At 40.2% G+C, this 17,177-nt stretch overlaps 1 protein-coding gene across 1 annotated transcript; it reads left to right on the top strand.

Annotated features, from left to right (window-relative positions):
* The first annotated feature begins 7,982 nt into the window (after window positions 1-7,982).
* Window positions 7,983-16,789, top strand: LOC118561471. The gene is made up of 14 exons (XM_036133582.1): window positions 7,983-9,143; window positions 10,337-10,408; window positions 10,500-10,733; window positions 10,880-10,986; window positions 11,343-11,511; window positions 11,986-13,315; window positions 13,412-13,530; window positions 13,641-13,763; window positions 13,839-13,904; window positions 14,159-14,247; window positions 14,580-14,685; window positions 14,757-14,862; window positions 15,317-15,393; window positions 16,310-16,789. The coding sequence occupies exons 1-14, from the start codon at window positions 8,859-8,861 to the stop codon at window positions 16,397-16,399; spliced, it is 2,973 nt and encodes a 990-aa protein (XP_035989475.1). The 5' UTR covers window positions 7,983-8,858; the 3' UTR covers window positions 16,400-16,789.
* The last annotated feature ends 388 nt before the right edge of the window (window positions 16,790-17,177 follow it).

A 17,177-nucleotide genomic window follows, 5' to 3' on the forward strand; every position in this document is an offset into this window, starting at 1 on the left:
CCCTGGATTGTCAGAGGAATGGATCACCTTCCTCTGCCCGCGTTTCCTCTCCAAGCTGAAGAAGAAGCTAGAGGGAGCATCCATCTCTGTGATGTTCTGAACCCGAGACCTGACCAACACGCCTTGGACTTTAGACTCCAGCAGGTTGGCTAAAACTAGCCTTTTGGATTTGAGAGCTTCAATATGCTCTCGATTTCCTGTGGACTCACTTAAATGTTCTAGTTCCACTATATTCATCTCCAGATCTCTGATAGATCTGGTGACGTCACAAGTGGCATTAAGAGTATGCTGCTGACAAGGTTGCTTGATCTGAACTTTTCCATGGTCCCACCACTGCCTTAGACAAGTAAAATCATCCTTTCTTTGTCTAAAAACAGTCCAAAAATAACTTAAAGCTTCTCTAAAACTACGGTTGTAAGTTAAAGCCAGATTAAAATGCCAGTAGGCGCTTTTAGGTAAAATGTTTGTTATAAAAACATTCCCTAAAAGCAAAGAGTGGTCTGTAAAAGCTACTGGTAAAATCTGACATGTTTTAAACACATTAAAATGATGTTTAAAACAATAAACACAATCAATACGTGCTAAAGAGAGGTGGTTTTCTTTACTGTGGGACCAAGTGTACTGTCTGGAGCCTGTGTGCATCCTCCTCCATACATCCACCAGGCCGTGGGACGAGACCAGCCGCCGCAGGGCTTGTTGGGAAGCTTGGTGAGGCTCTTTGTGATTTCTGTCTAACAATTCGTTTTCTGTACAATTAAAATCCCCACCTAAAAAACATAATCATCAGACCCGCAGTCTCCCAACCTCTCCCCAATTTTCTCTAAAAAACGCTTCCTCTCTGCACCGACGTTAGGAGCATAAATATTGATAAAAACTATGTTAAAATGGTCAAACTGAGCTTTTACTAAAAGACACCTTCCCTGGACGATACTTTCTACATTAAAAGAGTTTGGGGTAAAAGCTGAGGAAAAGAGGAGGCCCACCCCAGAACTCTGGGAGGTGCCGTGGCTAAAAAAAGTTTCTCCCTTCCATTCCTTGCGCCAGTTTGTATTTTTATTCTTATTTTTTCTTTTTCTTTGATCCACTGTATATATGAAGATTTACTGTATATATAGATGCACCTTTCCTACTTTGCACCTTCTCTTATGAGCCGATGTGGTAAGTGAATTTCTCCAATGTAAGATCAATAAAGCCTATCTTATCTTATCTTGAACATGCCGGCTCCCCTTGCTCAGCCAAACCAACATGCATCTGGAACGGATCATGAATTTATGTTTTGTTCGATAACAGAAATTTTTCACAGATTCACTTGTGATCGCAAAAGGTTTTCTATACAATGCCTCTTACCATAGCAGTTCTCCAATATTGCATAGGCAATGGTACATCTCAAGTTAGGTCTTGATTCTTAGACTTAGACTTTCTTTATTGTCATTTTGTATGCACAGAGTGCATACAGAACGAAATTTCGTTAAAAATGCAGTAATAAATCGCAGTTCAGTTACAGGATAAGTTCCAATTGACTTCCGGGTAAAGTGCAGCAGTGAACAGTAGGCAGTTGAAATGTAAACAAATGTAAACATGCAGTAAGTTTCCAATAAAGTGCAGCAGTGATTCAACAGTGGACAGTTGCATTGTAAACAATTATGCAGTAATTCCGGATAAAGTGCAGCAGTGATATTGGAGACTAAGAATTGAGCAGCATTTATAATGCTCGATAAGGGTACTGTACAAATGTGCCAATCAGTGAGTGTGATACATAGTCCATTTTATACTTCAGCAGTTCAACAGTCTGATGGCAGCAGGGAAAAAGCTTTTGCAGAACCTGGTGGTCCTACAGCGGATGCTGTGGAACCTCTTCCCAGAGGGCAGCAGGGAGAACAGTCCATGGTGGGGGTGTGAGGGGTCCTTGATGATGTTACGGGCTCAGGACACGCAGCGCTGCGATGAAATGTCTTTAATGGAGGGAAGAGGAGCACCGATGATCCCTTCTGCTGTCCTCACCACTCTCCTCAAGTTCTTCCAGTCGGAGGCACTGCAGCCTCCACACCACACAGAGAGACAGCTGGTCAGAATGCTCTCTATGGTGCTTCTGTAGAAGGTCTTAAGGATGGGCGGGGGCAGGCGGGCTCTCCTTATCCTCCGCAGAAAGTACAGTCGCTTTTGTGCCCTCTTCACCAGTGACGTGGTGTTCACAGACCGGCTGAGGTTGTCCATGATGTGCACCCCAAGGAACTTGGTGCTGGTGACCACCTCCACAGCCGAGCTGTTGATGAGCAGTGGAACGTATTGAGGCCGGTTCTTCCTGAAGTCAACGATGATCTCCTTCGTCTTCTCCACGTTCAGGATCAGGCTGTTGTCTCTGCACCAGTCCACCAGCTGCTCCACCTCCTCTCTGTAGTCGTGGTCGTTGTCATCTCTGATCAGGCCCACCACCGTTGTGTCATCTGCAAACTTCACAATGTGATTGGTGGTGAACCTGGGGACGCAGTCATGAGTCATCAGGGTGAACAGCAGGGGGCTCAGGACGCAGCCCTGAGGGGAGCCCGTGCTGAGGGTCATGACATCAGAGGTGTTGTGTCCGACCGGGACTGACTGAGGTCTGTTTGTGAGGAAGTCTAGCAGCCAGTTGCGAAGGGGTGTGCTGAAGCCCAGATGCTCCAGTTTTCCCACCAGATGCTGTGGGATGATGGTGTTAAACGTTGAACTGAAGTCCAGGAACAGCATCCGCACGTGCGTGTTCTTCTCCTCCAGGTGTGCCAGGCTCAGATGAAGAGCAGAGGAGATGGCGTCCTCAGTGGAGCGGTTCCGTCGGTAGGCAAGCTGGAAAGGGTCGAGTGTTGGGAGGAGACTGGAGACGATGTGTTCCTTTACCAGCCTTTCGAAGCACTTCATCATGATGGGAGTCAGTGCAACGGGCCGGTAGTCGTTGAAACAGGTGACTTGAGGTTTCTTTGGCACCGGAATGATGGAGGCAGACTTGAAGCATGCTGGCACTGTGGCTTGGTCCAGCGAGGTGTTAAAAATGTCTGTGAGGACACCAGCCAGCTGACCTGCACACTCCTTGAGGACCTGCCCAGGTATGTTGTCGGGGCCTGGGGCCTTCCGCGGGTTGACTCTCCTCAGAGTCTTCCACACGTCGGCTGTGTCAAGGCAGAGCACCTCCTCATCCTGGTGGGGAACAGCTTTCACTGCTGGCGTGTTGTTTAATGCCTCAAACCTCCCAAAGAAGTTGTTTAGTCCGTTAAGAAAGTCAGCATCATCTTCACCCACCGGGGGGGAGGGCATGTTGTATTCTGTTATTGCCCGTATTCCTTTCCACATGCTTCTGGTGTTGCTTGCGTCGTGGAAAAGCTCCTGGATTTTCTGACCGTGGTTCCGCTTCGCTAACCTGATGGCACGGTTCAAGTTGGCTCTCGCTGTCCTCAGGGCCTCCCTGACTTGAAGGCTGAGTTTCGTGCTTTTAGCGCTCAACGGACCTCCTCGGTGATCCAGGGTCGTTGGTTGGCTCGGGTGATGATGGTCTTGGTGGTGCTGACGTCCTCAATGCATTTGTCGATGTAGGCTGACACAGTCATGGCGTACTCATCAATGTTGATCATGTCCTCATAAGTTGCTGCAGCTTTGAACATGTCCCAGTCAGAGCACTCAAAACAGTCCTGGAGCGCCTCCATTGCTCCCTCAGTCCAAGCTCTCACCTGCCTCACTGTAGGTTTATCTCTGATCAGCAGGGGCCTGTATGCAGGGGTTAGCATCACAGTGAGATGATCTGACGAGCCCAGGTGGGGACGGGGGGCTGCTCTGAATGCTCCTTTATGTTTGTGTAGACTAGGTCTAGAGTGTTCTCTCCCCGAGTTGCAAAATCCACGTGTTGGTAAAAATGGGGTAGAACAGTTTTCATATTTGCCTGGTTAAAATCCCCTGCAATGATGAAAACACCCTCTGTGTGTGTAGATTGCAGCTCAGAGATTTTCTGATAGAGAACGCTCATAGCCTCCTTTGTATTAGCGCTTGGAGGGACATAGACCGCTGTGATGATAACAACAGTAAACTCTCTAGGCAGGTAAAAGGGTCTGCAGCTGATAGTCAGTAGCTCTATGTCCGGAGAACAAAAGCTTGTGACTATTCTAGCATTTTTACACCTGTTGTTGTTGATGTAAATGCAGAGTCCGCCCCCTCGGGCCTTACCGCTTCGGTGTTTACATCAATCCGCGCAGAAGGTGGCTAGCCCCTCTAGGCTAACGGCGCTATCAGTTGTGGATGATGAAAGCCATGTTTCTGTCAGGATGAGAGCGCAACAGTCCCTAAACTCCCTCTTTGCAGAGAGCTCGAGTTAAATTCTTATAGTTATTACTGCAATAAAGTGTATCCAAAAGCATTTGTACACATACTCAATGAAGCTCCTGCTCATATTAACAGTGGCGCAAAAAGTGGGTATGCAGTTTATGCAACGCATAGGGGCACTGCACTAGAGGGGGTGTCAAAACCCCCTCTAGAGAAAATGTTTTTCTAGTTGCCATTTTCTATATTTAACAGAATAAAATGATCAATAACAGAGTGACAGCACTGATTATGCGGCCCTGTAATCCTTCACCTCCCCTCCTATTGCTCTACCTTCCCACAAAGGTGGCTTGGGCACACGCCCCTAAATGAACGCACTCAGGAGGGTTATTTATTTATTTATTTAAATCTTACACTATCACTCATAGTGCACTTGACAACAAGATGGAGCGCCAGAAAAAAAAGCTATGCGAGGAGCAAAACAGAAAAAGGAAAAGGGAGAAGGATAAAGGGATGAAAAAAAGCCTTTCAATTTGGTTGAGAGACAGTAGGTAAGTACTGTCAGTGTATCGACAACAGGATACACTGGGAGTTTGTTCCACAGGAGAGGAACCTGATAGCTAAAGGATCTGCCTCCCATTCTACTTTTAGAGACTCTAGGAACCACCAGTAGACCTGCAGTCTGAGAGTGAAGTGCTCTGTTAGGAACATACGGGGTAATCAGAGCTCTGATATACAGGACTGTCTCAGAAAATTAGAATATTGTGATAAAGTTCTTTATTTTCTGTAATGCAATTAAAAAACATGAAATGTCATACATTCTGGATTCATTACAAATCAACTGAAATATCACAAGCCTTTTATTGTTTTAATATCGCTGATTATGGCGTACAGCTGAAGAAAACTCAAAAATCCTATCTCAAAATATTAGAATATTTCCTCAGACCAAGTAAAAAAAAATTATAACAGCAAAACGAAATCAAACATTTGAAAATGTCCATTAATGCACTCAGTACTTGGTTGGGAATCCTTTTGCACAGATTACTGCATCAATGCGGCGTGGCATGGAGGCAATCAGCCTGTGGCATTGCTGAGGTGTTATGGATGCCCAGGATGCTTCAATAGCCTTTAGCTCATTTGCATTGTTGGCTCTGGTGTCTTTCAGCTTCTTCTTCACAATACCCCACAAATTCTCTATGGGGTTCAGGTCAGGGGAATTGGCAGGCCAATCAAGGACAGTAATGCCATGGTCAGTACACCAGTTACTGGTGGTTTTGGCACTGTGGGCAGGTGCCAGATCATGCTGGAAAATGAAATCATCATCTCCATAGAGCTTTTCAGCAGATGGAAGCATGTAGTGCTCTAAAATCTCTTGGTACACAGCTGCATTTACTCTGGACTTGATGAAACACAGTGGACCAACACCAGCAGCTGACATGGCTCCCCAAACCATCGTTGACTGTGGGAACTTCACACTGGATTTCAAGCAACTTGGATTTTGCGCCTCTCCAGCCTTTCTCCAGACTCTGGCGCCTTGACTACCAAATGACATACAAAACTTGCTTTCATCTGAAAAGAGGACTTTGGACCACTCTGCAACTGTCCAGTGCTTCTTTTCCATAGCCCAAGTCAGACGCTTCTTCCGTTGTCTTGAATTCAGAAGTGGCTTGACCATGGGAATACGGCTATTGTAGCCCATTTCCCGGACACGTCTGTGAACGGTGGCTTTTGATACCTAGACTCCAGCTTCAGTCCACTGTCTTTGAAGCTCCCCCGAATTGTGGAAGCGGCTCTTCTTCACAATGCTGTTAAGGCTGCGGTCACCTCTCTTGGTTGTGCAGCGTTTCCTGCCACATTTCCCCCTTCCAACACACTTTTTGTGAATGTGCTTTGAAACTGCACTCTGTGAACAGCCTGCTCTTTGAGAAATTTCTTTTTGTGTCTTACCCTCCTGATGGAGGGTGTCAATGATGGTCTTCTGGACAGCAGTCAGATCAGCAGTCTTCCTCATACTTGTCATTTAGTTTACTGAACCAAGCTGAGTGTTTTTCAAGGCTCAGGAAACCCTTGCAGGTGTTTCGAGTTAATTAGACGATTCAAGTGATTAGTTGAATAGCCTACTAGTATACTCTTTCACGATATTCTAATATTTTGAGATAGGATATTTGGGTTTCTTAAGCTGTAAGCCATAATCAGCGATATTAAAACAATAAAAGGCTTGCGATATTTCAGTTGATTTGTAATGAATCCAGAATGTATGACATTTCATGTTTTTTAATTGCATTACAGAAAATAAAGAACTTTATCACAATATTCTAATTTTCTGAGACAGTCCTGTATGATGGAGTTTGATTATTAAGGGCTTTATACGTTAGAAGAAGAATTTTAAATTCTATTCTTGATTTAACAGGAAGCCAATAAAGGGAAGCTAAAATTGGAGAAATATGATCCCTCTTGTTGATTTTCATCAGAACTCTTGCTGCAGCATTTTGGATCAGCTGAAGGCTTTGAACTGCATTTTGTGGACTTCTTGATAGCAAAGAATTACAATAGTCCAGCCTTGAAGTAACAAATGCATTGACTAGTTTTTCTGCATCACCCCTGGACAGAATGTTTTGCCGATATTACAGAGGTGAAAAAAGGAAACTGTTTAATATGGGATATAAATGACATATCTTGGTCAAAAATAACACCAAGATTTTTACTTTATTACCAGAGGCCAAGTTAATGCCATCCAGATTAAGTGATTGATTAAGAGGTTTATTTTTTGAGGACCCTGGTCCAAAGATTACAACTTCTGTCTTGTCAGAATTTAAATGCAGAAAATTTAAAGTCATCCAGCTTTTGATGTCATCAAGACATGACTGCAGTCGAAGTAAGTATTATATTAATATAATATTACCCATCAGATACCGTTTTCCCTGTTTTACAGTGGGGGAACGCTATCTGATGGCCATAAATCTCCCTTCAAATACCGTTTCCTCTGTCTTAAAGTGGGGGAACGCTATCTGATGGCCATATTTCACCCATCAGATACCGTTTCCCCTGTTTTAAAGTGGGGGAACGCTATCTGATGGACATATTTCACCCATCAGATAACGTTACCCATCAGATAACGAACCCCCCCCCCCGCATCTAGGCGCGCAGACAGTTCCAAGTTACAGCTTTAACTACGCACATAGAACATACCGGAGATCGCTATTAATCATACTAAGAACAATTTCTGTCAGAGAAATTGTTCTTACCCTTTAACGGACCAGGCCTTTGAGCGTCCAGCAGTTGATCCGCTTCAGTGAGATTTTTCTCACACCGAGGGGAAGTGTGTGTGGGATCAGGATCAGAGTTCTGCCGTGTTCTAATCACATCATTTAGTGGAATGTTACCTGATTTCAAAAATTTTCTCGCAGAGAAATACAACAGGTTTTGTTTGATAACCATAAATTACAATTTTTTTAAATTTTTTTATTTTACGTACAACAAAAAAATAATCTTGCGCAACCTTTGCTACAAACTATGAACATTTTCGCGCTTACTCTTAAGGAATTTATTTGGGGGCCCAAGCAAATGTAACTAACTTATTGATGTTTTACCATCACCGTATGAAGTGTGCTTTAGCCTTTGAGTAGCAGAACACAGCACAATTGAAACTTTCAGCAGGTCAGCATCAGTTTGTTTTTATGAGTATTACTTTAATGGAGGCTGTATAGCGCTTGACATAAAACTATTTATATATGTCATCATATGGAATTATATAAAGTTTTAAAAATGTTCTTTTTAGATATATATTTTTATTGTTTTTCTTCATTGGATATTACGTTGATTAGACTGATTCCAAATAATGTTTAGGATTGTCCTGGTGCTGTTACATGTCAATCCCCTGGGGCGCGGCAAATGAAACTACGTGCGATTGCGTCAAAATCTTTCTCACGTGTAAATTGGTTAATTAACCACGTGCATTCACATCGATTGACACTGGCACAGCTGCATACTGTCTTTGTGACCAATTTCTTCGAAAATTGCGCGACATTGAGAAAAGTTGCAAGAAATGGACCCGTTAATGTTTGGCAATGTTTTACAATATCTATCCTTTGGAAGATACACTGAAGGCTCGTCTAAAACTCAAAAATACAAGATAAGGCGTCGGGCAGTTGACTTCGCAGTTCACGGTAATTACATTTTCAAAAATTAAATCAATTTTTTTTTTTACAAATGAGGTCCAACCGACCCACACCCGTAAAACTTGGATCGTTTGCCATAGTCCTCCACGTTTTCCTCAGTCCTCGCATGCACAAGCGGGGGAAAAAGTCTTTAATCTTTTCCTGACCTAATTTGAGACAACTACCTTCTTTGAGACCATTTCCATTAACATTTTTCAAGTAGCCCATTACCAATATATAACTTGAAATTGTAGTCAAAGTAATAGTATTATTTATCGAAAAATTAGGGCAAATTATTGTGCATTGAGACAAGCTTTGTATATCGACTTAGTTACCTTTCCAATTTTATTTTAAAATTTCAACTTTATTTGTCAGCAAACCGTCTTTTGGCTGATCTGCTAGTTAGCCAGGAGAACTGGCACTATGTGTGTGTGCGTGTGGTGGTGGTGGTGGGTGCGTGTGTGTGCGCGCGCGCACGTGCTTGTGTGTGTTTTAACATGTGATATTTCTACAGATGGAGTCTTGTATTACTGCAAAGGATGCTGTGATTCAAAACGCAAGGTAGTGACCTTAACAGAGGAAGCGGAACAAATATTTAAAGAGTTCCATGCCAGTCCTTTCGGTGCCCACTGTGGCATTGTTAAAACAAGACACGAGATCACCAAGAGGTTCTACTGGCCTGGCATGACCAAAGATATTGAAAAATGGGTATGTATTTTTTTTTATATAAAACAAGTCTCACAATGACAATATGATGACAGGTTTATTACTATAGCACACTGCTTTACAGCCCAGGTGAAAAAAAAGTATTTGTATTTGTATATGTTTTTCTAAGACTTTAGTTGATGGGGTGTGCATAAGACTGATATGATACTGCCATAAACATGAGATAACAACTGGTAAGAACATATCTTGAACTGTCATTCAGTAAATAATGACACTTAATGAGAATTTGCTTTAAAAGTTGAATGAAAAGGGGTTGTGTTTATGATAGTGTCATGTCAGTATTATGCACATCCCTTCAAATTGAGTGTTACCGATATGGTAATATATTGAAAGCAAAATGTAATTAGTTTCACCTTTAAAGTGTTGTAAATGGACCTTTCTGCGTTATGATACCTGATATGTTCTCAGTACTGATGTTTGTGAAGCATGTAATGTAGAACGTGGCAAAGCAGAATAATCAAAGATATTAACTAACTACAAAGTGTACTTGTTTAGAGAATGTGTTGGTATTTGTAGCATACTGTAATCACACCACTAATACGTTAAATATGTATTTACAATATACTTAAAATACATTCAAATTATTTCTTAAATCTAATTCAATAACAAAAATACTAAAATGAAAATATAATAATAAATCGCGTTTTAAGTACATTTAAAACAGCACACTTAAAGTACACTCTACTTCTACTGAAGTGTGTCCGAAAAAACTAAGTTGAAGTATGCTTTAAATAGTGCTTAAATACTAATTACATCAAACTTAAACACATTAAACACAAAATAAGTATTTCTAAAATGTTCTAAAATTCTAAGTATACTTGAAATATACTTGTCATTATGCATAATAAAAGTATGATTAAGTATGTTTAAATTTAACTTAATTTTTACACTACTTTTTCACATAGACGAGTACATTGTCATTAATACGACACATATAGAAGTTAGAAAATGGTGTTCAACATAATGCAATAGGTTGTAGCGGAAAGTAGTTCTTTGTAGTTTTAATAACAAACAATAAGATTTTTTAAAAAAGACATTTTTCAAAGAAATTTTTTAACAGCTATGTTTATTTGCATATTAATCTATGTAGTGTCTGAGATTATGTAAGTATTTTGTTAGCTTATTACAGATTTTTTATAATGTTCATTTTAATAAAACAAAGGTTTGTTCTTCAGGTCAGAGAGTGTGCAGAGTGCCAGCATGGTGCGCTGACAATAAAGCAGGAAAAACGCCAAATCCCGATTGAAGTAATTTACATAAATTAAAAAAGACAACATGAACTTTTTTTTATTATCCCTGTTCAAATGTGTAATTCTGTATTTTATTTTCCTTTTTTAGGTGAGTAAACCATTTGAACTCATTGGTATGGACCTTATTGGGAAGGTTGTGAAAACCGATGATAATAATCAATACATTGCCGTGATGGTTGATTATTTTACTAAATGGCCGGAGGCTTATCCTTTGACATCAAAGTCAGCAGCTGATGTTGCCCAGTGCATTATTAAGTTCTTTTATCGCTTTGGGGCTCCAAAGCGAATCCTCACTGATCAAGGGAAGGAATTTGTTAATGAGGTGTGTTGCTAAATACTTTTTAGTGAACTGTATTGGTGTGGGATGCAATATCTTTTTAAGCAAAATTTAGTTATGTTTATTTATTGATCAAAATTATTTATTGTTAATGGAAAACTTTTAAATTGTTTCTTATTTTTTCCCATCAGCTGAACAAAGAGCCATGCAGAACTCTGGGCATTGAGCGGAGCCTTTGTGCTCCGTATCACCCACAAACAAATGGTTTAGTTGAAAAACTAAATGGGACCATTCAAAGGTAATTAAATTGTTATAATATCACTTTATTGCTCTTACTTATTTTTCTTTTTTACTTTAGTGCAGGCTTTTTTATATTCTGTATGAACATTATGTACAGACTGTGTCCTCTTTGGCAATGTGGTTATATGCAGATGTCAGCTATTACATAAAAAATAGATCAACTACCCTTACAGTCCTCTCCATAAACTGTTGATGCCATTATTTATTTTGAAGTTAAAAATTGTTCATGTTAGCATGATCTTTGTCTCTCCTTCAGTTGCCTGTAGGAGAGGAATCCCTTTTCGCGCTAGTAGCTACTGGATTGGTTCTCATTCAGTTACTTTTGCTATCAAATTATAACATTCTGCTTTTCAGATCACTGTGCAAACTTGTCAAAGAGAGGCCGAACACATGGGACAAATATTTGGATGCTGTGATGTTTGGTCTCAGAACCAAAAAACAATCAACAACAAAGTTTTCACCATTCTTTGTCCTATTTGGAACCGAGGCTCGGCTCCCATGCGAGGTTCCAGACAATATTCTGGTGAGACATGACTTCATCGCTCAGTATTATATACTACATTCAGTGTCCTAGATTTAAAGAAAATATTTTAGGTCACATTTACTTTTAACTCTTTAATCAAAATTATTTCTGAATGAAGTAAAGTAATAACTGTGGTGGTCTTTCTTTCATAATACAATGCACTGTTTATCTACCCAAAGTGTCAACAAAAAAGTAATTATAATATACAGTTTTGTAAAAAATAAAGTGAAAGTTCAGATAATTCACATTCCATGTACAAAGTTCGTCCAACATTTTCATTTTATTTGGTTTTTAAACACATGAAATGTTTTTCTGATTATTTTAGTTAGGGATTAAAACCATATCAAAGTTTTTTGTAAATATTTCTCTCCCAGGTATGTTTTCATATCTAACATATCTAATGTTACACAGTAGACACCTTGTAAATGTCTCTGAATCCTTCATATATATGCTTTTTTTTTTTTTTCAACTCAGATTGACAGCAAAATTGAAGAGAGTCTAGATGAGGAGTCTGTGTTGGAGTCCATCCAAAAAAGGGACGAAATCTTCAAATTAGTACACCATAACATCAAAACAGTTCAAAACAAATACAAGTCAACAGCAACAGACACATCAGGACTATTCAAGGTTGGAGACAGAGTCTTACGAAAAAATGTAAGGAGCCAACAGCGAAAGGGTGGGAAGTTGGAACAAAACTGGACCGGTCCTTATACAATAGTAAAAATAAACAACAAAAGTGCAGACCTCCAATCAAAAACAGCTTTTTTGCCAAAAATCAGCACAGACCAACTGAAAATATTCCTGGAATCAGAACCCAAAATTCTACATAACTTTAAAAAAACAGAAAAACAGGACATCACCAACATTCCACCTGTTGTGGATCCAGACGTCACCACCCAGCCTGCAGAAGATCCTGCCTCCACCATTCCACCTGTTGTGGATCCAGACGTCACCACCCAGCCTGCAGAAGATCCTGCCTCCACCATTCCACCTGTTGTGGATCCAGACGTCACCACCCAGCCTGCAGAAGATCCTGCCTCCACCATTCCACCTGTTGTGGATCCAGACGTCACCACCCAGCCTGCAGAAGATCCTGCCTCCACCATTCCACCTGTTGTGGATCCAGACGTCACCACCCAGCCTGCAGAAGATCCTGCCTCCACCATTCCACCTGTTGTGGATCCAGACGTCACCACCCTGCCTGCAGAAGATCCTGCCTCCACCATTCCACCTGTTGTGGATCCAGACGTCACCACCCTGCCTGCAGAAGATCCTGCCTCCACCATTCCACCTGTTGTGGATCCAGACGTCACCACCCAGCCTGCAGAAGATCCTGCCTCCACCATTCCACCTGTTGTGGATCCAGACGTCACCACCCAGCCTGCAGAAGATCCTGCCTCCACCATTCCACCTGTTGTGGATCCAGACGTCACCACCCTGCCTGCAGAAGATCCTGCCTCCACCATTCCACCTGTTGTGGATCCAGACGTCACCACCCTGCCTGCAGAAGATCCTGCCTCCACCATTCCACCTGTTGTGGATCCAGACGTCACCACCCAGCCTGCAGAAGATCCTGCCTCCACCATTCCACCTGTTGTGGATCCAGACGTCACCACCCTGCCTGCAGAAGATCCTGCCTCCACCATTCCACCTGTTGTGGATCCAGACGTCACCACCCAGCCTGCAGAAGATCCTGCCTCCACCATTCCACCTGTTGTGGATCCTTACTCTGCCTCTGAATTTATGGAAGCAGCTATGGATCCTGGTGTGAGAACACTATCTGGCTGTGCGAAAGTAGAACAATGTATGCTTTTGTACACATTTTTAAGAAACTAATATGTGCATGTTTATCAGAAGACTTTCAGATGTAAAAGTATAATTCTTTCATGTCTTATTTTAGATATTCGGAAAGCCTGGGATGGCACTACAGCAGGTATAATTCTGTCCAAAATAGGTCCTTATAAATTATTTTACTCGGACATATGTCGAACAGCACCAGGAAGGGAACTGGAGAGCGAGGTAAGACATAATTGTCCTAGCTACCCCCCTATGAAATCTTACTTCACTGGATGGATATTATGACAATCAAATTATTCAGCTGGTTAACAAGCAACAATCCATTCATCCAGGTGATCAATGCCTACATGAAGCTTTTGGAGAAAAAACTTAATACATCCTCTGCCGAGAAAGTCATGTGTATTGACTCTTTTGCCATGACTGATGTGTGGCATAAGAAATTTCCACGCTTCAAGGTTTGTTGTTTTAAATGTCTGACAGCAGCCTTGAAAGGTGGCAAGATTCTGATATCAATACTTCTATTCCTTCAGTGGGATCCCACAGACTTCAAAACTTTATACGGCATTGTTAATGACAACCATCACTGGTTTGCTGTTGTAAGTGTTTACATACCATTGAATATGCATTTCATCTCCAATCCCTTTGCTTTAATCTAAGTTTATAAAAATTAAACTTTTTAATCTAAGTTTAAATATACAATCTAAAGTGTATTGAAACTTTGATTAAATTTTCAATACATGTGACTCCACATCATATGTGTTGAATTTTTCAATTCAAGTACCATATTACCATGTTACTTTACAGCAGTACAAGGCTGTTAAACTAATCATATCTGCTGTTGTCTTTCAAGATTATATATCCAAAACAGAGAAAATCTCTTCTTCTGGACTCGCTTGGGGAAGGTAGTCAGAAGTTGAGGAAATGCCAAGATATATCAAGGTATGCGTTATATTTTATTTTTATAAGAAAACTATATTCTTCTTCTGTTTTTTGTTGAGAAAGACGTAATTGTTATATTTTCTTAATTTTATATCAGTGACTCAATATCATATAAGCCAATAACAATACATTTTTCTAATTGCCAAAATCCTATTCACAAGTAAATGTCTATGATGTATGCTTATCTTTGTGGGAAGTTGGAAAGGAACGCAATATCAAAATAATTTTCTTTTAAAAACTTATGTCAAAGTGAGCACACCCTTTTTCATGAACTTAACAGGAGTAAAGCATTTTTTTAAAGTAGCTAAGTGCTAATACCTTGATGTCTTTAGAGCTTTTATGAGGAATCAGGGAATGAATGTGTCAAGATGGGAATGCACCACACTTCCACATCCCCTGCAACCTGACTCAAATTCCTGTGGAGTGTTTGCCATAAAGGTATTAAAAAATTTACTCTTATATCATCCTGAGATATGTCTTGCATTATGTGTTTGTTGCTTGTATTTCAGTTTGTTGAAAAAGTTCTGATGGGACAACAGCCTGTTTTTCCTGCTGGACCCAAGGATGTGGAAATACTACGTTGGCAGATTGCAGTCATTCTCTTGGAGGCCTCAGGTACAAAAGTAGCTTTTATAAGAAATATATTAAAAAAATCTGTGCTTTACAGTTTAACCACACCCATATGCTGATGCGTTGCTATGGCGATAGCATGGAGGCCAACAGAAAGCTGTTGTCAAGCGTGGAGAGCAGCATGGAGGAGCTTGACATGGCTGCGTTTGTAAAGAATTCCAAAGAACTGATCTCTAAAGTGATTGCAGTGTCCAGCGCCAGTCCATCCGAGACTCTGAAATCAGGCTATAACAGTCTGAGTCTCTACAGGTTTAATTTTAGCAAACAGGAAGAAATGCTGAAGAGTATTGTACACATTTGTACAAAATTTTACAAATGTGTACAAAAGCACACATTTGTACCTCAGTGTATTGACTTCAGTACATACCCAACTTCAGTCTTGACTGTACCAATGTTCACAAAGTGGTCAATTATTTTCTAAACATTTTCACCCTTACAGATGACTTGACATCTATCTGCTGCATCTGTGGACATGAAGAGGTGGATGACTCCCAAGATAATAAGACCATTATTTGGGTAAACACAGTTACAAATATAGTGTTTTAGAAAATGTTGACACTTTAGGATCAATATTTACAATGAAAAAATCTATTACACATACGATTAATAAACATTTAAATAAGATATCAGAGGCACAAGAAAACTGCTATGTGTAGCTCATGGTCTACAGACTGTGCTGGCTAAGGAGTTCCACAAAGCTTTACTGGCAATTTGAGCCCACATTTGTGACTGAACCACACATTAAGACATTCTTTGGGATTGTCAGTTAGTGAGACTGACCTTGTGTCAGATGGCACAAAACACAAACATCAACTTCTGTTTGTTTTAATACAACAACATATATTTAGAGTTAATGGACAGAAGGCAGATGATTCTGAAATATTTTTGGATATGTTGAGCCACAAACCATTTTTTGACTTGGCACAGAACAATGTTTGTCTGTGTTCAAGCATTATAGATGTACAAGACCTGAAGGTGTATCATAGTAAGCACTTAAATAGACTGTGATGTTGTGCATTTATTGAATCTCTTTTGCTTGAATAAAACAGTAAACGGATGACTCAGTTCTAGTGATTCACCCGTTATTACATATCAATTCAAAAAAGTTTTAGATTTACAAATAAGAATAGCGACCCTGGTGGAAGAGCAAAACAAAGGTATCCTACAGTGTAGGGGTATAATAGCAACTTAAGAATGACACTGTCGTTTTAATTGCATTTGAAATCTGTATCCATTAATACTATAATTAGAATAGAATTTGAGATTATTAAATACTCTTAATCTGCCATATATGTCCCAAGAATGATATTTATAAACTTTTACGTGTTAAAATTTGAAAATATTATGTGAAAAATTGTACTTCAAACTTGATATATGCTGTCAACATGACACATGAAATATTACAGTGAATCTAAACTTTTGTGCTCTGCAGATATCCTGTGATGTGTGCGCGAGGTGGTTTCACCATGCTTGCTTGGGATGTCCAGACACATCATCAGCTTTTACTTGTGAAGCCTGTTAGGAGCCTAAACATGAAACACTACCGTAGTAGTACACCTTTTCTTTCATAGCTTTGCATTTGTACTGTGCAGCACTTATTATTTGATTTATTTTACATTTTCAAATAAACATGTTTGTATGATTTCTTAATTTCACTTGTAAAACCTATGTTTATACCAGTTACAGAAATTTTCACACTATCTGTTCAGTTTTAAACTAATGTTAAATAAATATTGTACTTTTGTAAATAGTTAATACATTGTTAAATTTTGATATTAGCCTAACAATTATCTGTTTGTGTTCCTTTGTTTTTCTTATGTTGGAAATATAGATCATGCTTAAAAATGATACTGAACTGGTCATTCATTTCGAAAAGAAGGAGAATAAACATGAGATTGGCGACAACAATGGTCACATGGTGAATGTGAGGTTCTTGACCAACATGCAGAACACAACCACAGGAGAACAGAAATAAGATAAATTGTGTTTATTTTGAAACAGTAATAGGGAATGGGAGTAAGGATCTGAGCTCAGAAAAGAGCTCACAGGCTTGAATGCACACTGAGAAGATGACAGAGAGATGGTTAGTTTGAGGTTACAGGAAAATTGAAACCTGCAAGGTGAGAGGAACTGATCTCACTAGGGTGCAGGTAGGTTTCACTGGGAAGGAGGAATACTGTGGGTTTCAGGTATTGTACCCTTGTGGGTGTATTGGTGAGTCTTTCCAGGTTCACTGGAGTGCTCTTGAAAGAACGGAGATACCGTTCCTCCACTGTAAAACAGGGTGAACACTATCTGAT

Source organism: Fundulus heteroclitus, unplaced genomic scaffold, assembly GCF_011125445.2.
Source record: "Fundulus heteroclitus isolate FHET01 unplaced genomic scaffold, MU-UCD_Fhet_4.1 scaffold_64, whole genome shotgun sequence".
Taxonomy (NCBI): domain Eukaryota; kingdom Metazoa; phylum Chordata; class Actinopteri; order Cyprinodontiformes; family Fundulidae; genus Fundulus; species Fundulus heteroclitus.